This window comes from Suncus etruscus, chromosome 1 (genome assembly GCF_024139225.1).
Source record: "Suncus etruscus isolate mSunEtr1 chromosome 1, mSunEtr1.pri.cur, whole genome shotgun sequence".
NCBI classification, from domain to species: domain Eukaryota; kingdom Metazoa; phylum Chordata; class Mammalia; order Eulipotyphla; family Soricidae; genus Suncus; species Suncus etruscus.
In genome coordinates, this window is record NC_064848.1 from 31,241,547 (window position 1) to 31,263,927 (window position 22,381).

Genomic DNA, 22,381 nt, shown 5'->3' on the forward strand with positions numbered 1-22,381 from the left:
ATCTCAAGAAAGTATTCAGAGACAAAGATGGACACTACTTAATAATCAGGGGAACATTAACTCAAGAAGGACTAACCAATCAACATTTATACACCAAATGTAGAGCCAGTAAAATATGTGAGGCTTTTGCTCACAAACCTGGAGAAATATATGGATGAAAATGTTATATTAGTGGGAGATGTCAAAACGTCATTATTACCACTAGACAGAACCACGCGGCAGAACACTATTAAAGACATAAGAGCCCTAAATGATAAACTAGAACTAAAACTAATAGACCTATACAGGGCCATCCATCCTCAGAAAGCAAAATACACATTTTTCTCAATAGCACATGGAACTTTTTTCGAGGATAGACCACACCTTAGGTCTCAAATATAACTTACATAAAAATCACAAATATAAGAATTATACCAAGCACCCTATCAACCACAATGCAAGAGAAATCAAGATTGACTGTAAAAAGAAGATAGGGAGAAAATCTAACACCTGGAAACTAAACAACATGCTGCTCAACAATAGCTGGAGTAGACAGAAAATCAAGAAAGAAATAAAAAGAATTCCTTGAGATGAATGAAGAAAAAAATTTCCAAAACCTATGGGACACAGCAAAAGCAGTAATTTGGGGGAAATTCATAGCAATATAGGCCTATGTCAAGAAAGAGGAAAATGACTAAATCAACAGCTTAAAGGGACACCTTAAATATCTGGAAAATTAGCAATAAGGAAATCCAGGTACAGGTAGAAGATAAGAAATAATAAAAATCAGAGCAAAAATAAACAACATAGAAACAAAGAAAGCAATTCAAGGAATCAATAAGACCAGGAGTTGGTTTTTGAAAGAATAAACAAGATAAACAAACTGTGGGCAAGACTCACAAAGAAAAAAAATGTAAGAAACAAATAAATAGGATCACAAATTAAAGGGGATAGATTATAATAGAACCTTAAGAAATTCAAAACATCTTTAGGGCTTATTATGAACAACTATATTCAGTGAAGTTAGAGAACCCAGAAGAAATGGACAGATTCCTGGAAAAAATATCATCTCCTGTCACTTGCAAAGTGAAAACACTTCAAAATTTGTAGAATGTAACATTAAAATGGTATAAAGACAAAATTAAGACCACAAAGTTATGAAAATAAATTTCATTTGATTTACTTACAAGTTGGTTTTGCCTTTGGAAGAAATTTGGTCCGGGTAATAGCCAAAATTATAAAAATAATGACTGGCCATAAAATCAAGACAAGTGTCCAAAGCTGAAAAATAATAATAGAAAATAAAAAGTTAATTATATTACTCAACCAAGTAACAAATCTTGCAAGAAGTATATTATGCCATTAAATTCCAACTATAACCTATAAATATTTTTGTTAAGAGAGGTATGAACATGTCTAAAACTGCAAAGATATCAAAAAAAGCACACGAATCTTACTAAAATTGAACATGCTTTCGTTTGGGGGCCACATCCAGGGTGCTCAGGGATTACTCCAGGCTCTACACTCAGAAATTACTCCTGACAAGGGCTGGAACTTCCAGCTCACTTCATGAAGCTCACCACAAAGGGTGGTGAGTGCAGTTATAGAAATAACTACACAGAGAACTACCATAATCATATGAATGAATGAGGGAACTGGAAAGTCTGTCTGGAGTACAGATGGGAGTGGGGTGGGATGGAGGGAGATTTGGGACATTGGTGGTGGGAATGTTGCACTGGTGAAGGGGGTATTCTTTACATGGCCGAAACCTAATCACAATCATATATGTAATCAAGATGTTTAAATAAAGAAAAAAAAGGAAAAAAATCAGCTCTGCTGACAGCTTCACCTTGAACTGCTAGCCTCCAGAAGTGTGAGGAAATACATGTGTTACTTTGTTATGGCAGTCCTAAGGAAAAAAAATGAAATTACTCCTGACAGATACTGGGGAAAATAACTATGCCAAGGATTGAACTTGGGTTGGCTACATGCAAGGCAAATTCATTGTACTATTCATTGTACTATTATTCCAGTCCCTAGGATTGAAAGAATAAAAGAGGGTTGAGTTGCACTCGTCAGTGCTCAGGAATTATTTAATTCATGGCTCTGTCCTCAGAAAATAATTCCTGGCTAGCTCAGGCTTGAAAAGTTTAAATGGTCTTTTTTAATGGTCTTTTAAAGTCCCCTTTCCAGCCACTTCTTGTGAAATCCCCCAGAAGTGATAATTTTAAAATTAACATCTGATCAAAACTTTTCTTACTTAAAATATTTTAGCATGTTTTCATTTTTAGATAGATTAGGCTGAACAATCTATCTAAATAAATAGTATAAAACACAACATAATTCCTACCTTTACCTATGTCTACCGGTATACAGCATCATCATTCAAATAGACTGTTGTGTGAAAGTGGATACGACTCAATAAACATTGCTGAACAAATCAGTAAACAAATGCTGGAATTAATGAGCAAATGACAAGCTCCACACAATTCCATCCCATACTATCATGAATAGAATTGTGCATCTGTGTGCAACATAAAACCTTCAATACTTTTAATATCAAGAGTTTTATTTTGCCTGGCTGTTGAAATAAACCCTCCCTCAAAGCCTGACATTGCCAGGCAAGACCTCTACCACTGAAGTACATGCCCAACCTATTAGGCACTTCCTTCATGTCAGGAACAGTTTCCTCTTTATACCCAAATTCTCACTGGTAAAATATAGATACTAAAGTCAATGTACATGACATTGAACTTTCTGTTAGAGATTTTCAAGGCAAGACAATTGAGGAGCAGCATCTCTCCATGTAGACATGATTCACTTCATTAGATTTTTACATTCCTGTAAAATTGGTTTCAGAGCAGTAGAAAGCATTTATTCACAAAAAGATTAACTATGATATGCAAACTATTGTGTGCTTCAATCAAAGCATCCAAATCACCCCTTGATATGATGAAACTTGGAGCTGTGCTTCCATCTGCTCAGCCCCCCACTTTACATGCTTTTCAGAGGCAATTTGCTTCTGTCAAATCTCAAATAATTTCTTAGGCTCTTCAATTCCTTAAAAAAAAATCTAGACCTAGTTCAATCTGATCTTTAGATAACTCCTACTTATATTTTTATGGAATACATTATTGGATTTCATAAGGAAGGAAAAAAGTATATCTCCTTTGTGTAGGACTGGCCCTAACTTCTTAGACTACATGTGTAAGAGCAAAGATCAGTAGTTGACTTGTTGAGCTAAGGAATCTTAAAATATTCAATTTGATTATAGCTGACAATTTGGTTAAAGCTGGTCAAGCCAAACTGCTTAATCTATAGCAAGCAGCACTCTTTTTTTGGTCATTTCTAGACTTTTTTTAAATATTTTTTTGACCACATTGGCTTACATATATTTCACAGTAGTATTTTAGGTTCATATTATCATTGAATCAGGGGAATTCCCATCACCAAATTTGTCCTCCCCACCTCTCATTCCCTTCTTGCAACCCATATCCCCACCCTCACCCCCCGGGGCTTATAGCATCACTTCTTAACCAATAATGTCCTGACCAAGTCACCTGCAACTCTTGTAAACAGAGATTCTGATTCACCATATTGGAGGCATGGAGGGGAGGGGAGCTGAAATTCTGTATTTCAAGTTCACAGGTGGTCAGGTACTAATGCTGGTGGTACAATGATCTTACCAGGAGTAGGGTGTCTTTAACTCACTAGTAGAATTGTTTTAATTGTGTATATTTTTATCAGAAGATTTCTCTAATGTCTAATCAAATTTAGCATGCTCATACAGTTGGACAGGCAAAAAGATTACATTTTTATTCTCTCAAACTTGTTATTGGCATTGAGCATTAATACCATTAACAGTAAACCACAATGTCATCAGACATGATACCTGTAGCACTGTTGCCATTACAAAATACAGAGTAAGCTGGTGAAATGGCTCAAAGGGCTAACTAACCACATGCTTTGCATGCAAGAGGCCAGGACTTAAACTCCAGAACCATAGGGTCACTCAAGAGTGACCTCAGAGTTGGGAGTAATCCCACTGAAAATCATTGGGTATGGTCTCAATATTTAGGGAGAAAAACAGGGAAAAAAAACATATATAGTGTTAAAACATACTAGTGTTGCTGCAGATGCTTCAAATGAACTGCATACAGTTAATCTGATATTCAAATTATAATAGTTACAAATCCAGTCATACTTATTTAATGAATATCATATAAAGTCATATATTTCTGTCATATAAATTTGTCTTAAATTTTGAATGAATTTTATGTAACTGATTTTATTTCACTGATTTCAAATTTATTGTTAGAAGGAAACTGGGCTTTACCAGACTACCAAATGTATTCGTAGCACACAAGTGGCTAAGACGCCTTGATCTGCACCAACACTCATTTTCATTCTCCTTTGAAAATTTATTCAGAGGAGATGAGGTTAGCATATCTTGTTAAAAGTCACGTACCCAGCTGTGAAGCAGAACATGCAACAAGAATATGAATATCAATATACTTAGACCAGGATTAAAAAAACTTATCTTACTTCTAAAGGAACAAATAAAAAAACATTACTGAAAGTATATTGGAAAAATATATCAGACTATGTTTTGATATATTTTAAAATTTGAGTCTGTTTTCAGAGATCCTATAGACAAGACACCATTTTTATTCTAACTGACTCATCTGAAATGTAGTCTGTGAAGAATTAAGGTTAAAAAATGTAATATTTGAGGATTGGTTGGTTTTTATATTTAAAGCCATAGTTCTTCTTTTAAAATTACTCATCTGAGTAGGTTTAGTGCCCTATAGCTACTTTCAGGAGAATCTATTCATTTTTAATAGCAACCTCAAAAGAATTCAGAAAGAAATAATATCTATTGCATCAACACAAATGTATACTCACATTGTATTATAATAAGGATGTATATTATAAATATCTTTGGGTTGGTTTAATTTAATGGTTGTGTTAGGATATTTGAGAAAATTTTGAAGTTAATTTTAGACATGATTTAAATCCAGGTGGAGATATAATCAATAGTAGAGTAGTTTAAAAGAAATTTAGGTGATAATAAAGGCAAAAATACCCCTACAGAAGCCCAGAGCAATCTATTATCATAAGATTTCCCTTGGGATTCTAGGTCAGCAAAGTCGGGAGAACATTTCTTTACACTGCATTTCAGAAGGATAATAAATACAAAATTCTCTACTCTATGATCTTAGAAATAGTAGGTTTGACAAGTTAATTACAAAAGCAGAAACAAACAAAATTTAAATTTTCCTAACAGCAGGATTGCTCTGAGCACTAATTTCAGAATTATAAAATACTGGAAGCAGAGAAAATGTCAAGGATACAAATATTAATCTAATAGCCCACAACTTTTTGTCTGTATGGAGAAAAGGATAACATATTAATTTTATACATGAGGCATCAGGACTATTTGAAAATTATTCAAAGTTTTTAAGAAGATTCATGATTTTGTTATTATGCTAATCATCTCATATTTGCCTCTAAGCCTGGCTTGTTTCTGAACTTGTGGCAGGCTTCTAAGGGCGTATGTACACTAAATACTTCACCATTCTTTAATGGGCCTTAATATTTGTCTCCATTCATTTTTCCAGGTAAACATTTATTTATTTTTTATGTTTTATTTTATTTTTGCTTTATGGACCACACCCGGTGATGCTCACGGGTTACTCCTGGTTATGCAATCAGAAATAGCTCCTGGCTTGGGGGACCATATGTTATGCCAGGGATCGAATCACACTTCATCCTAAGTTAGCCGCGTGCAAGGCAAATGCCTTCTGCTTGCACCACCACTCCAGCCCCTTTAAAAATTATTTTTAGATAGCCTATTTTGTTTTCTTTTTTTTTTCCTTTTTCTTTCAGAAAAACTCAGTGCCTCTAAAATTCAGTTACACCCAAAGAGCATGAAAATTTCTTGACACAGCAAGTTCACTTTGAGCTGGAAAATGGTGAACTAAGTGAAGGATTTTGGGTATCTAGAAAGTGAAAAGGATGAATATGGGGATCTTTGAGACATTTATCAGAGCACTGAGGAGGGAGGGAAAAATCAATGAACACAGCAAAAGAAGCAAACCATTGTTTTCAAACAGAAAGTTCCATACAGTGAAAAGATTCTCCTTTAGAGAGACAGGTTTCTCACCCTTCATCAAGAAAATTAAACACATATGCAAGGAGGAAACAAACTAACTGCACTTTGGGGTCAAAATAAAATGTATGGATATAGCAACCTAGGGATGATTTGAGAGCAAAACCTGACTTGCAAGCATGAAGCCATGAGTTTGATCCCTGATACCGCACAGAGGTACTGAGAGTGTTGCCTTCAATTCTGCTGTGATCTCTGAGGAACAAGCAGTCCCTATACGTGAGAACTAAAGATGGGCAACCCCTGGAAAGCACCCCAACTAAATATGCGTGAACACACAGTCAAAAGTTTGACTCTGGGTGAGCACAAGTGTGAATACCACAGAAACCCAGGCAAACAGTGCAAACAGAATGTCTGGAACCACCAAACTAAAGTGTGTGGGTGACTTTTAGTCATTGCAACAACACAGGGAAGAGGAGTAGAAGGCTTACTGAATAAAAACAAATGTATCTATATAAGCTCTTAATTTCTGAAGTTTACTATAAAAACATCTAAAATAATTTATATCCTATTTTCGTATTCCACAAGTTGTTTCTGCCTCCTCATGTACTTTCTTGGTCCCAGCCTTAAAAATAAGAGTTTCTCTAAGTAGTTTTCTTTAGTGGATGTCTACAGCCTACATGAGGTAAGTGCTATTAAAGTTTCACTGTTTTCAGGCCTGAAGAGAACTACAAACACATACAATGTAGACATATATAGACAAATGTAGACAGATATAGTTAAAGGGTAGGTAGATAGATAGATGATAGATAGATAGATAGATAGATAGATAGATAGATAGATAGATAGATAGATAGATAAATAGATAGATGATAGATAGATAGATAGATAGATAGATAGATAGATAGATAGATAGATAGATAGATAGATAGATAGATAGATAGATAGATAGATAGATAAACAAATAATAGTTAAGGGACTTATAGTATTCAGAGACTAAGACACAGATAATAAGTCATGGTGAAGTTGATGAATCAAACTGTGGGCCAAATTTAAAAATTAAAAAATGAAATACTAACACATTGTGATAATAAATAATTATACATAATTGAATAGACATGAATAAAATCATAATATAAATTTACCATCAGTCTATGTAGTAGTAAAACTCAAGCGAACACAGTGAATTGAAATTTAAAGAGGAAGAGAATAAGTACATAAACTCAAAACATTATTCCACCAAATAAATTGTTTCTAAATGAAAAATGTATCAATTATTTTAAAAGCCTCTAAATATCTTGTTGAAATTCAGCACATTTTATTTACTTACTTATTTATTTATTTTTGGTGGCAAGGAATCAAATGCAAAGCCTCAAATATGTGAAACATGAACTCTGTCACTGCCCTACATCCTTGGTCATTAGAATTAATCTTAAAAAAAAAAAAAACAGGCCAGATGGTGCCTCAGTGGTAGCACAGTGGTAGGGCTTTTGCAATGCATGCAACTGATTCAGGATGAACCCAGGTTTGATCCCTGGCACAAATGGTCACTTGAGCAGGGAGTGTTTTCTTTTTTTTTTTAATTTTTATTTTGATCATAATGGCTTACATATCTTTCACAGTAGTATTTTAGGTACATATTAACACTGAATCAGGGGAATACCCATCACCAAATTTGTCCTCCTCCCATCACAATTCCCTTTCTGCAATCCATATACCCCACCATCACCCCCCCTACCCCTGAGGCTGCTGGAGTAGGTGGACCCCTCTTTGTCTAGCTTACTATTAGTGATCATATATCTGTTTGGTTCTGGTACCCTCCCTTGTTTCCCCCTCTATTTAAGAGGTAGAGCTAGATAAATCGAGTTATGTGGTTTTGTTTGAAGGAAAGAAAAGCAATAGATTGGGGTACAAAATAAGAAGAAAAAAAAAAAGAAGTCAAATATGCTGAAAATGGGCGGAGTCCTTTTAGAGGCTTTCAACCTCAGTTTGAGAGAGGATGCGAAAAGGTAATTGAAACATCACAACAATACATAAAGAAATATCAAATTAAATATCCAGTGAGCACTACAGCAATAAAAACAAGCACCACACAATAGTCTCAGTTCTGAAATCAAATCATGCTGGAGTGCAAAAAGAAAGAGAAAGATAAGATAAAATAAAATAATATTGGAGACATCAATTTCAATATCTACACCAAAATAAAGACGTCAAAAAATCGATTGATCGATAAATAAATATGGGGAAAAATGATTGTTTTTGTGCTTTTTTTTTTCTTTTCTTTTTCCCCCTGCATAGGCACAGTAACTATTGGGATATTATAGAGGGAATTCCCTTGGCCTAGGAGATTCAGGGTTTCTCCAACCCTGAAGTATACTGTCATGGGATTAACTATAGACTCCTTGCATGATCATTTACTCTCCCCTGGGTGCTTTCGTAGTGTATCGAAGACTTCTGCTTCGTGTTGGATGGTAAAATCAGACCTCTGTATCTAGAGATCTTGGTGGCTGTGCAGCTTAAGGAATGGAGCTTATGATGAAGTCTTTCTTTGTGGTTCTAGCAGTTCTGCTTCTTCAGTGTCGTTTTAATCCATCTTCTATAGTTGGTGGTCTTGATCATTATGTTGCTCCTAGGATGGAGCCTGGGATAAAGTCTTTCATTATGTTTCCAGAAAACTCGTTCAGTTGCGGTTGTCTCAGTCAGACCTCTGGAATTGGAGCTCTTGTTTGTTGAACAGATCGTAGACCAAAAGCTAGGCTAGAGCTTTTTGTTGCTGTTGTTGTTGTTGTTGGTCCCGGGATGCTACTGTCCAGTCCTGGTTGTAACAACCCGTCATCTGTATATAACGATCTTGGCTTTCGTACAGATCAAAGGGTGACATGTTTTCTGTTTTTGTCTTATCGTTGGCTGATGAGGAAGGACAACTTACTCTTAGATCAAGTTGTTCCCATTTCCTTTTAGTCAGGTTATCAATTTAGAACTGGTGCATGTTGGTGTCAGAGCAGCATTATGAATGCCCTGGATGGAATTTGGTTCCTGAAGCTGTTGTGGAGCACTCTGCCATTTCTATGTCTGGGATCCAGGAGTCAAGTCTGGAGGGTTGGTGTCTAGTTCCCTGGAATCTAAGTTGTTTCCACATGACATACGTTCAGGGTGGGAGATGTCCCTGTGTTGTAAACAAGTATGAGTTCTTATCCCTAGTAGATAAGAGCTTGTTTTTACACGTAAAATTTCCCCTTTGTTTAATATGTCTTTGTAGGAAGAAGTGGTGCTACATTATATTGCTGGTTGATTTGGGGGTTTAGAGAGAAGAAAACAGACACCCAAAAAAACCTAAGAATATATATGCTCACCCATAACTAAAGAAAAAAAAAGTTTCTTTAAAAAAAAGATTAAATAAAGTAAGTAATTAAAGGAATAAAGTGTTGCCGGGAGAGATAGCATGGAGACAAGGCGTCTGTCCTTCCTGCAGAAGGACGGATGGTGGCTCAGATCCCGGCATCCCTTATGGTCCCCCCTACCCACCAAGGGCGATCTCCGAGCATAGAGTCAGGAGCACCCTCCGAGTGCCACCAGGAGTGACCCCAAAAAAGCAAAAACAATCAAATAAAAAAAAACTAAAACTAAAACAAAACAAACAACAGAAAAAACGAACTAGAATAAAAAAGAAAAGAAAAAGGAATAAAAATAAAAAAAAAAGAAAAAGAAAAAGGGAGAAAGTGATACAGGATATTACTTTATATTTGGGGAGAAACAGGATAAGAGGTAGTGTTATATAGGTCTATACTTATGGTGAAAGTATAGGCTTCCCCATTGTCTTGAGATTTCCTTGTGAGGTGTGGGATCCAGGCAGGGAGGTCTTGGTAGTTTTTGCAGTGGGGGTCCTTTGGAGCTAGTTCCAGTATCAAGGCACAGTCTACATTAGGGAGAGGTGATTAGGAAGGCCACACTGCATGGGTCAGTCCGGGCGTCGGTTGTATTTTCTTGCCAGGAAGGAGGTGAGAGTTCGAGTGGGTGTCTCTTCCCGTGGGTAGTGGGTACTGCCTCGTTAGAGTAGGAGTTGGTCTTGATGCCTTGAAACCTCACAGACGCGAGCCTGGAGTGTTTTCTTAACGCACAGCCAGGTGTAATTTCTGAGCGCCGTCTAATGTGGCCCAGAAACAAAAACAAACAAACAAACAAAAAACCCGGGCCAGAGTCATAGCATAGTGGTAAGGCATTTAGCTTGCATTTGTCAAACCCAGGGACAGACCTGGGTTCAATCTCCCGCATACAATATGGCCACAGAGCCTGCCAGGAATGATTTCTGAGCGCAGAGCTGGAGTAACTGCTGGATGTGGCCACAAAAAAACAAAACAAAACAAAACAAAACAAAAAACCAAAAAAAAAACCATAAACAAAACAAAACAAATTAATTTAAAAAAAAAACTGATGTTAAAAGAGAAAAGACCAAAGGACCAAGAAAAGAGAGAGAAGAAATCATGCTTTGTACCCAGGACTTGTTGTTAGCAGGAGAGTATTAACAATAATGATAGGGCACATTTCAATGACCTTGACGTCAATGCATTCATTCTCTAAAAATTCCAGAGAACTTACTGGGCAAACAAAGTGTAAATTTACTCTGGAGCCTTCTTTAAAGGTATCTCTGATACTGGTTAAATAAATTGAATTACCTAGTAACGTTTGCCTCTATATTTGCTTAAAAAATTGCTACAAATCGTTAAAAAAAACTTTCAAAGCTAATACCCCCCAAATCAAAGCAAAGCAAATCATTTTAGGTTTTTGATTCATATTTCATCGTTTTGGGAAAACTTTTATTTTATGTTCCCTTAGCCCATCTGATTCTGTTGAGCACTGTCAACTTTATAATTTCATTATGATTTTTCACCAAAAGCAAATAAGAAAATAAGGTAAAAGTATAACTTCAAATTTAAAACAGAAAACTACATAGTTAGGGGCCAGAGCGGTGGTACAAGCAGTAGGGAGTTTGCCCTGCATGTACTAACCTAGGACCCCTGCATCCTATAAGGTCCCCCAAGCCAGTAACCCCTGAGTGTCCGGGTGTAGCCCAAAAAACAAACAAACAAACAAACAAAAACCCCACAAAACTATACTTTAAAGTTTGAGGAAACCACTACTTCTTAATATATTTATATAAAGATATATACATTAATAGGATGTTCAAAGGACTGGAGTATATGATTTCCATATGGGGGTGGGACCGTAGCCGTGGTGCTAGAGGCAAAGTGTTTGCCTCACAACTGCTAGCCTAGGACAGAATGAAGTTCGATTCCCCGGCATCCCATATGGTCCCCCCAAGCCAGGAACGATTTCTGAGAGCATAGCCAGGAGTAACCCCAGAGCATCAATGGGTGTGTCCTCAAAAATGATTTCCATATGGGGGCCCCTGGTTTGATCTCTAGCATTTCATGGGAGAAGCCCCTGAGCAGTATGCTTAAAGTGGACTTCAAGTGCTGCTAGGTGTGCTCCCCAATCTACCTAAATAGAATACTTTCTACTAATTATACATGTCCCTATTCCTTATTAATAGTCACCTTGCTTTTCTTGCCCTTGTAAACATTTGAGTTTGTGCTGCTTACACCAAAATGGTCTCTGTGTGTGAAATGAATGATAATGAATATGAGCAGAGTCTCCAACTTTCAACTGAGATTTTTATTTTATTTTTATTTTATTCTGAAAATAAACAAAGGTTTTGGGGACCAGAGCGGTGGTACAAGCTGTAGGGCATCTGCTTTGCATGTGTTAATTTAGAACTGACTATAGTTTGAGCCTCAAATAAGTATAAATCATATTAGACACTCCACAATCCAACTTTTGAATATTTACCAAATATAGTCAAGAATATTTATTTGAAAAGCACTTAGTGTTCACTGCAGAATAATTTAAAATATAAAAAAACTAAATGGTCTTAAACTGGTGAATGGGTAAAGAAATTGTGATATAGATATTTAATATAATACTGTGCATCATTAAAAGAAATATAAAATCTACCAACACTAAAAGCAACAACACTAATGGATCTACAAAATATTATGCTTAATGACATAAGCCAGGTGATAAAAAGACAGATGCCAAGTGGTTCCACTCATATGTGGAATACAGAAAAATAAAGATAAAATGAAACAATAATAAGCAGTTGGACTATATTTTGTGCTTGCTAGATCCAAAGAAGTATCTTTGAAGGCTGGGGAAAGAGGTATAAATCAGAGTCAAGGGAACATACATGTCTATTTTACCAATAAGCTTCTGAAAGTTATATAATATTTATATATAATACGAATGCATTGCTACTTTAACAACAAATATAATATTTCAAATCAAATGGTTAATATTTACTCACTGCTTATAATTCTAGGATGCTTGCACTTTAAATGAACACTTAACATGTATGATCACATTCAATGTAATTACCTCACTTCTTCTTGGAGAGGGCAAATTAGAATCTTACAGAGACTAAATAAATTTTCATCTGTAAGTCGCTAAATCAAGGACTCTCAAACTTATTTGGCCTTATCCCACCTTTTCAGAAAAATTGTCCTTCTACCCCTAAGTTAAACAACAGTGAAAATAAGTTCTTAATTAGTTGGGCTTTCTGTTATTCATGAAAATGATCCATGTAAAAACTGGACCTCGGGTACAAGTATATGTATCTATTTTGAGTGTAGTTAGGTCATATTGTATGCATTTATAAAATTTTAATAGATAAATATAAAATTTTAAAACATTTAACACTGGGATCAAGAAAATTTTATGAAATATATATTATAATACATTTTTAGATTTATAAAAATATTTGAGAAACAATATATTCAATTGGGCTTTCTTACATTAATTTTTCTGTTCTATTAAAATATCAATCTCACATACATATTTTTATTCCATTTTTCATATACATCATTTTGACTGAACAAATTAATAAAATACATACGAATGAAAAGTGGAAGACTTATCTAATTTTAATCTGTTTTAGAATTAAATTTAGGATTAGCGTTGCAAAACAAAATTGTTGTAGTATAAATATTGTGAGTGTCTACTAACTTGATTCAAATATTGCTACTTAATCTTTCTTTTTCTTCTTTAATTTTTTCTTTTATTTTTGTGAGAATAAAAACATTTTAGGGGCTGTTGGACCATACCCAGCAATACTCAGGGGCTATTCTCAGCTGAGTGCTCAGGGGTCAAACCCAAGCTTCCTATGTGCAAAGCAAGCACTTTTTTCACTGAGCTATCTTTCTGGCTCTAAAATATATTATAATTTTTAATTTATAATTACTTTTATTTTAGACATTTTGATTTACAATAGTATTAATTATATGCATATATGCATACAAAGTTTCAACACCACACCCTCAAACAGAGTGTCTATTTCTCAATTCCCCACTCTTCCCTTGCCCCACTACAGTAAAATCAGTTCTATAGGTCATGTCTTCAGTACTGTTGCCTTTTGGCCATTTTTATTTCCTTACTATACTTTTTTTGGAGGGGGGGCCACACCTGGTGATGCTCAGAGGTTACTCCTGGCTATGCAGTTAGAAATTGCTCCTGGTTTAGGGAATCATATGGGACGCCAGGGGATTGAACCAAGGTTAGTTCTAGGTTAGCCACGTGCAAGGCAAATGTTCTACAGCTTGAGGCACCACTCCACCCCCTTTACTATACTTCTTAATACCCCACAGATTAAATAGTTCATTTTATGTATGTCTCACTCATTCTAACCTACTTATACTACTTAGAAACATGTTTTAAATAACAAATTCATAAAAATTATAGAGATAGAAATAGAACTACTTTTCAATGAGTGTTTTATGGGTGTTAAGACCCAGGCTTATACAAACTGTGTCCTTTTCTCAAATGCATATGTGACCTTTTACATTCATTCTTCTAATTTGCCTGTATTTCTACTTTCACAGCTGTTTTCATTTTATTTATTTTTAGAACTTTAGCCCCAATTTCTCAACCTCTTTATTTTCCTATTCTTCCTCCATAATATAATATTGCTAAACATCCTTTCTGCCTATGTTTTCAAATCTTGTTTCCAATTCAAGATATAGAATTAGTCTTGAGAAAAACTTCATAGAAAGAAATATATATTTCATTGTCCTCTTGCCCTGCACTCAGAATTGTTTTTTCTTTTCCTGACACTGTCATCTTCAACAGTCTCTGTTGAACAGTCTTGGCTCTGCACTCAGAAATTACTCGTGGTAGGCTTGGGGACCATATGGAATTCTGGAATTAAAATGGGGTAGGCTGTATGCTTTCTAGGGCTCCTGGGATGGACTTTTTATGTGGCTTTATCGTCTAGATTTTTTTTTTATCAAGAAATTTTCTGTTCCGAGTTCCATATTTTCAAGGTGTTAATATCTAAATCATGTGGCTCCCTTAAATTAAAATATAGCTCATATATTCTATTTCATGATGTAAAAGTGTATATATATATATATGTATATATATATATATACACACACACACACATACCAGGGGATTAAAAGGATTTGAGTAGACAAAAATAGTGAAAAAACTATAACATTTCTGACATCCTTCTCTATATATTTCATGTCTAGCATAAATTTTCCAAACTGAGGAAAATTCTTAATTTAGAAATTTGATACTTCAGATGAGAAAAGAACTTACTAAGACTTTAAAGACAAAATTTCTAAATAAATTTTTATCCATCCAAAGTTATTTTTGTTTTGAGAAAATGGAGTTACAAGAAAAATAGCATGGTTATCAGTCATTTATTAACAGCAACATATATAAATTTTCAATTCCTTCATGCTTTTATTTTTAACCATTGCATATTTCACAGAACTTTACTGTTACTTTCTCCTCAAAAATACTTTCTTGTCCTGAATTTCCTTTCACCATTACTCTTAGTAAAATATGATACATGAACATTGTTCAACATTGAACATTGTTCAATCAGAGAACATTGTTCTCTGTTACCTTTTACCAAATATTTCACCAGTCATAAAGCACTTTAAAATATTCTAATATATCTGGTTCTCATAAACCCATAATATGGTAAAACCCTGACCCATTTCACAACTGAGAAAACCATCCTCAGAGAAATTATAGTTTGTTTCTTAAGCCAGGAAGTTGAGAAAAAGCCTGAAATAAACTCTCTTTGCTAAATGATAACTACATTCACCAATCCAAAGTCTTTTCATATTAAATTTCACATCTAGAGATAACTGTAAAAAATTTTACTTTGCATTGTGTTTAGTTCTAAAACAAAAATAGAAAGATTTCAACTTTACTTTGACACTCCACACCCATTCAATCACATAATGCCTTCTAAATATTTTATTTTTATTTTTTATTTTTATTTTTTTAACCACACCAAGTGGTGGTCAAGACTTATTTCTGGCTCTGCACTTAGCAATCTCTTCTGATGGGCTCAGGGCTCATATGGAGTACTAGGAATCAAACCTCTATAAACCATGTGCTTGCAAAGTCCTGCTGGTTATACTATCACTCTGGCCCCATGCCTTCTCATTTTACATTCTCCCCAGTAAATTCACAAAGTGAACATAATCTTCTCCCTCTTAATATATACATCAAAACCCTTTAGTAAGCTATCAGGTTCTGCAAGCAACTTAAAACTAGATTGATGCATAGATAAAAGACTGGTTTCTACAATGCATATTATTTCCATATTTATATTATTCAATGGATGCTGGGAATTAAATACCCACTCTAAAATGTACCAGACTAAGTACCTTTCTGTATGCTCTCTGAACCTTCTTCTGAATAAGTGAAAACTCACAGAAGCCCATTCCTTCTAAAATCTCCCTGAATGCTATCTGATAGGCATCTAATAGCTGATGTTATAATTTAAAAAGCAAACAAGAATTTAAGAGTACAAAAAGGATGTTGCAACGAGCAGAGTAAACAGACCATAGTTGTAAAATTAAGTGATTCAATAATGTGCTTGAAACAGCACATATATTAAGTCTTGTATGTACTTCTAGTAAATAACCATTTTACAATAAAATAGGTTTAAGTTTTATTTTTTTTCTTTGTTTGCTCTATGGTACGTGGCATCAAATCCAGAGTCCCACAAATAAAATTACGTCTTCTGACTAATAGGATTTTTTTCTTAAAGTACTCCTTAAACTAGTCTCTATCCATATCATACTTTTGAACCAAGCTTCTTATTGCTTCTATTTTTCAAATACATGTCTCCATGAATTATGCATGCCTTCCTTTGAAACTTCCCTTCATCTTAATTTTTAAATTTTTGCTAACAAACTTTCAGAAAGACTTTTGAAGGAAAACCTACAATCCAACACTCACTTGACATCATGAATAACATAGCACGTAGTTTTCTTTACCCAGGGGATGTCCTGGTTTACTCTTTTCATTTACTGAGACTAAAAGGCTGCCGGGGAGACATGTTTAGGCTTGCCCCATTGGCATTAAAACAGATACAAGCATGATTTCTAAATATCATGTTCCCATTTTTAAAAGATGTCTTACAACTCTTCTTATTCTACCTTCTTTAACATAACATTTTAGAATTACTGGAGTTTTTAATGCTTGAACCCACCCCCATTCTAAACCCTTTTCTGTACTTACCGGCTGCCTTTTGACACCCAGCCAATTTTTCCAGACCAGAACCCGAAGCTGATGAAGCTGGGAAGCCATCCTTCAAACACAATGAACAAAAGAATTCTTCTCCTTTGCTGTCAGACTTCAAAATTTAAAAAACTAATAATAATGAATTGGTACCTCGTACCAAATTATATGTCAGTGAGTGGGCCGGGAGCCTTTTCACGGCATAGCTCTTGTGGGGGTTTAGGTTAAAAAAAGTGTTGTCTTTTCCTGCTGGAATTTATTTTTTCCTTCCAGTAAATCTTTGACCAGGAATACTTCTCAACCAAGTCTTCCAAACAATGACCAGTATTTTTCAATGCTTTTTCCTTATTTTAAAATGTCATCCAGTTGTTGCTTGCTGCATGAAGTCTAGATTCAAGAGAGAATGAATGTCATTCAGATAACGCCTCACTGGGGAACAGAAGAATCTGAACCCACACCTCCTACTCTCCATGAAATTAACTACCTATCCACACCTTCCATAAGGTGTCACCTGAACTGAACACGTCATAAGGAATTAGGTGGGACCCTTGCCAAGCCAGTAAGACTTGTCCTACATTCTCCCGCCTTCTTTACTACGTAGTCCCTGCTCCAGCAATGCAGGCACAGTGAGCATTGCATACAATCGAGGCTCAGTGACTAAGATTGAAAATGTTGTATAGATGCTTTAAGTCAATTGGGCCAGAGGTCAACTGCAAACTACTGTCCAGCATTAGACAGAGAAAAGAAAGTCTCATCTATAGCTGCCTTCAACTGAAGCTGCGATTTAAGAGAAAAATGATCTCTTCGGTAAGGCCCACCTTCTATCAGAATTTACTAGAGTAAGTAAATGCGAAAAAGAAAAGCTAGGCTGCATGTGACATATGCATACTATGAATTCCCTCATTTAGGGGATAGAGTTTCACACACATATTATAGGAAAACCATGTTATTTTAGGCATTTATGGTTAAAAGAGACAGATTGGCCTGTAATATTTCTGAACTTATTAATGTAACAAAATTATATAGCCCCTGCTGAATAAACAAAAGTAATAGACTAGAAAGATTCTATGTTTGAATTTTCAAGACATCTTATAATAATGTCAATAACAAACAATATGAATATAGATGCACAAATATAATGAAAAATCTGTCATAAAGAATTGACCTTGCTTACTTAAAAAAATCTCTTACTGACACATATTTCCTTTGATATTCAATACTTAAACAACCTGAAGCCAGTCTATTTTATAATGTCATCTTCTAATAGTTTGTTTTAAACTGTTGAAATTCTGACAAATTGGTATATATTACAATGTATGAACATATCTCTGATTTCTTATGTCTTTATTAAAACACTATGATTACAAATATGACTATAGTTGGGTTCAGTCACAAAAAGAACACCTCCTTCACCAGTGCAACATTCTCACCACCATTGCACCCCATCTCTCTCCACCCACATATCTCTGATTTCTAATCCCTGGCTGGCTCATCTCACAGTTCTACTTGGGATATATACCCCTCTCTATAGGGGTTACTTTTTATACAAATTCTCCTACATAGACTTCTTCCAAGAAGGCTTTCTTGAACTACTGCACAGAATAGCCTCTCTTTTGCCCTTGCGTTTTTCTTTTAGCCTTATTTTTGTTATTGTTATTGTTAGATGTCTTACTTTTTTCCCACGAGATGTAACTAGAGTACAAACTATTTTCTATCCTACTTAATACATATCTGCTCAATCATTGCTGTTAAGTTTGAGACAATTTGAACTAAGGTGAGTGACACATTTCCTTGATCCTGACACCTTTTTTGTGACTGCCACAAACTGAATTTCAGAGGCAGTTATCATAGCTCTCCTATGTTTGAGTTCTCCTATCTTATATGAAGTGAATGCTAGCCCAGCTGCCTGGTGTGCAGTCTATGCTGCAGTGTGGATGGCAACTGGCCAGGAGCCACACCCATTACTTCAACTCTGTCTCTGTCTCTAGTGCAATGAGTTTCTCTAAGCCTCATTCCCATGAGGTAGTCAGTTCTGAATAGCTTGAAATTGGCTGTTTGATTGTCTTCTGGTGGAAGTTAAAGACAATTGAGATTCTGTGCACAAGATCATTTGACTTTCTCTAGGCTGTCAATTGTCTGAACTGCAATTTCCTGGCTTTTATCTCCTATACTCTTTCATGGTCCACAACTGGTTTGGTTCATATTAGTCAGCTGTAAAGACAAGATGGGATTTGGGGATATAACTATGCAGGGATATTATAGGTGAAGACTCCCTTATTTTGTCAGTTGCCTTCAGGTTAAGAACTGAATCACCATGTGACTTATACAGGTGAGAGTCAGTTTGAAAAGTACCAACTAGTTTCTCCCAGTAAAGACTCATCACTTCTCCAATGTAATAATCATGGACTTGTCTTCTTGTTGCTTGTTTAATCTGCCCTAAATATTCTCTTGAGTTCTCTCTTGCTAGGATTCCTTAATCTTCCACTTATAATTTTCTGGTAAATATAACCTATTTTATTATAATACAATTTTTAGAGAAACCTATTTTTTTCAAAGTAATTTTAAACTGTACATTGGTATTTAATATACATAATATATTCCTTCATAGATACATAGAAAACCCATGATGTCATAGCTCCAAATATCACTTCCTTGGGATAATCTCTCATATACACAATTAAAAGAGAGAGATTGGAATAAACTTTCATAACACACAATCAAAATAATTTAAGTGAGGGCATAAAGTCAATTAAATCTCCATATCTTAGGATTTATATCAAGCAAATCTTATTCTAGTACCTTAAATGTTTTTCAGTTTTTTTAAAATGTCACATAAAAACCTTTTTTAATTTACATACAAAAAATGCCTTGTCTAATATTAATTCAGGAATCATAATCTCTAATCAGAACAGATCTTGAAATAATGAAGTCCACTGAAAGAAAACAGGACAAAGAATGTAAAAAAAAAGTAATTATAGAAATCTCACCTTTTTTTGCACAGAGAATGTAATTTTATGTCCATATTCTTATTATAGAAGGGAGTGCCATTGGTAGATATAGTAGGATTTTCTCTTGAAGGAATATAAAACAATTTGGCAATCAGAAATAAACTGCACCCAAGACATAGCTACTGAAAAATTGTTTTTCAGAAGTGAAATACTAAAATACTGAATACTAAATAAACCATGCAGTAAATAAAAAGGACAAAGTTGAAAAGTACAACCATTCATTCATAACCTCTTGGTAGCTAAACATTAAATGATCTTCATTATGTACATGCTAAATTACTATATCTTGCAGATTATAATGAGTTTTCATTGTATTCACAGGCTTTTCAAAGCTTCTGCCAGATGCAGAAGTTTTCACTGTCTTTATGGATACCTCCCAAGTCTCAGTCCCAATCTTCCTCCATTTTCTTTCCATGGAGTTAGTGTTGTTGGTGAATCTACTGTTTGCTTTTCAACAACATTCTTCTATAAAGCAAGGATTTGTCACCACACTTTTGTGAGCTCACGTTATTGGCAGCAAAAAATTAAAAAGTAGTTGTAGCCTGGACTAGCCTATAAAAAAATTAGTTAATCCCAGGTTACAAAGCTGTGCTCTTCTAAACCCTGGTAACCCCCAAGCTTTTATAAAATAATTCAATGACTTCAGATTTCATAGAACAATGCCCAGAATTAGTTTTGAGCAGGCCTGGTATCCTCTGGAGGCTGAGCTTGTATATGCTCACCTCCATATTAGTTTCACTTATTGAATCAAATTGGAATGCTGGCTTTGCCAAGGAAACTCAACTGTGTCATTAAAGGACCCATGAACTTTGAGTATAGTAGCTTCTGTCAACCAACCAACCATGCCTTGGTTTTATGCTCCAGAACCAGAACTTGAGGAAATTAGTAAACCATGAATAGAATTTGGAGACCACTAAAACATATTAAGCACTTACTAAAATATTTTGATAATAAATGCTAGATTACAAAATTCAAGTGTGTTTATTTTATTACTGTATAGAGGAAATATCACAGGTATTACGCTACAGAAGGTGGTCAATGGCAGGTCACTGAACAGCTGAGTAGCATTTATTAAAAACTGATAGAACAGGCACTGATCTGTCATATGGAAAATGACATTAGTCCTCATTTTCTGAGATGGAAAGTGGCACCCAGAGAGGGAATAGAGCTTGCTAAGTGTGCCAGGGAAGTGGTGTTGATTTGCAGAGCAGAGAAAGAATGAAAACCCTAAAAATGTACTTTTGATCTCTGTTCATGATACCTCACACTCTGTGTACTGGTGAGAAGACCTGAGAAGGAAAATAACTTCAGGCAATATTTTAGTTCTTTGGAACTATAAATCACTAGTAGATATGGATAAATTTGAATATAACAATTACCAACATTAATACAGAAAAGAAGTGTTGTACCTGGATTTCAGGAAAATGAGAATTTTTCCCTTTATGTTTCTTAGTGGGACATCAAAGAATGTCTCGGCATGGTCTTTGCCAATTCTATGAAATTTGCTACTCCATTCCCAGTATTACAGGAGAGATTGTTATTGACCTGATGCTATGGATGAGAAAAATTTACATTTAAACTTTGGTTTTGATGCTCTTTCTGCCATAATACAACTCCATTCACTCTTAAAAGAGTGACTCATCTTTACTTTCTATGAAGCTTTTTCTAGCTTTCACATTCATCAACACTACCACCCCAGCTAAATTAATTACCCTCCCAACTGTAATAGTATGTACATTGTTTATAAAGACAGTCAATGTAATACTAGCCTCCAATATAATCAACCTGTCTTTTCCATATATAGTCGAGTCCTTAAAAACAAAAACCATGCAATAGGGACTACTAAGAATTAGAAAATATTATACCAATGAGGATGGCATATTTAAAAAAGACTGAAAAGAGTCAGTGTTGGCCATAATGGAACACTATTTACTGTTAGTAGAAATGTTGTCTGATTCAGCCTTAATGATAAACATATGAAGAGTTCTCAAAAAAAGGTCATCTATATTGATTACTTCAGATTCAGTGATCTCACTAATTGGCATGTATATCCCAAAGTACAAATACATTTTTAAAGGGTATATTTATTATGATCATTGTAGCACCTGTACAATAGTCAGGATTTAATCCAAATATACAACAGAGACAAAGTGTCTAAAAGCTGTTATATATACATATATATAACATACAGTTATAAGAATAAATAAAATTATACAGGTCACTGCAACTTGGATAGAATTGTCAGGGGTCATATTAAGTATATAGAATGACAAGGCCAAATATTACATGATCTCACTCATGTGTAGTATATAGAAAAGCAATATAAGGAAATGTCTGTAGCAAATGATGGCACACTTGGCTCTGGATTGGAAAATTGAGAATGCAAGTAAGGGGAGGAGAAGTTGGTGGTAAAAATCGTGTGACCAATTGAAAGTAACACAAAAATATTGTCCAAGGTCTTGTATCCTTTATTACTGTTGCAGTGAGGCAATTGTGTATAAAAATTTTCATGAACATCAACTCTACTGCAATCATGTGTCCCCTACTAAAATATTAAAATTTCTTAAGAAGTTTACCAAGGGTGTGATGGGCTGGAATAACCTTGTGGCATTAGTAGAGGGAGGGAAAATTAAGGTAGTGGGCATGGAGTTAGAATATTGCATGCCCCAAACTATTATCACCTCTA

General features: G+C 35.0%; 1 protein-coding gene across 1 annotated transcript in view; it reads right to left on the bottom strand.

Moving 5' to 3' along the window:
- Window positions 1–16,756, bottom strand: part of ABCA12 (ATP binding cassette subfamily A member 12) — a 216,814-nt gene extending 200,058 nt beyond the window's left edge. Inside the window, 2 exon segments of the mRNA XM_049768435.1 lie at window positions 1,167–1,260; window positions 16,688–16,756. Of these exon segments, the coding sequence (XP_049624392.1) occupies window positions 1,167–1,260; window positions 16,688–16,756 (163 nt within the window).
- Window positions 16,757–22,381: the final 5,625 nt, after the last annotated feature.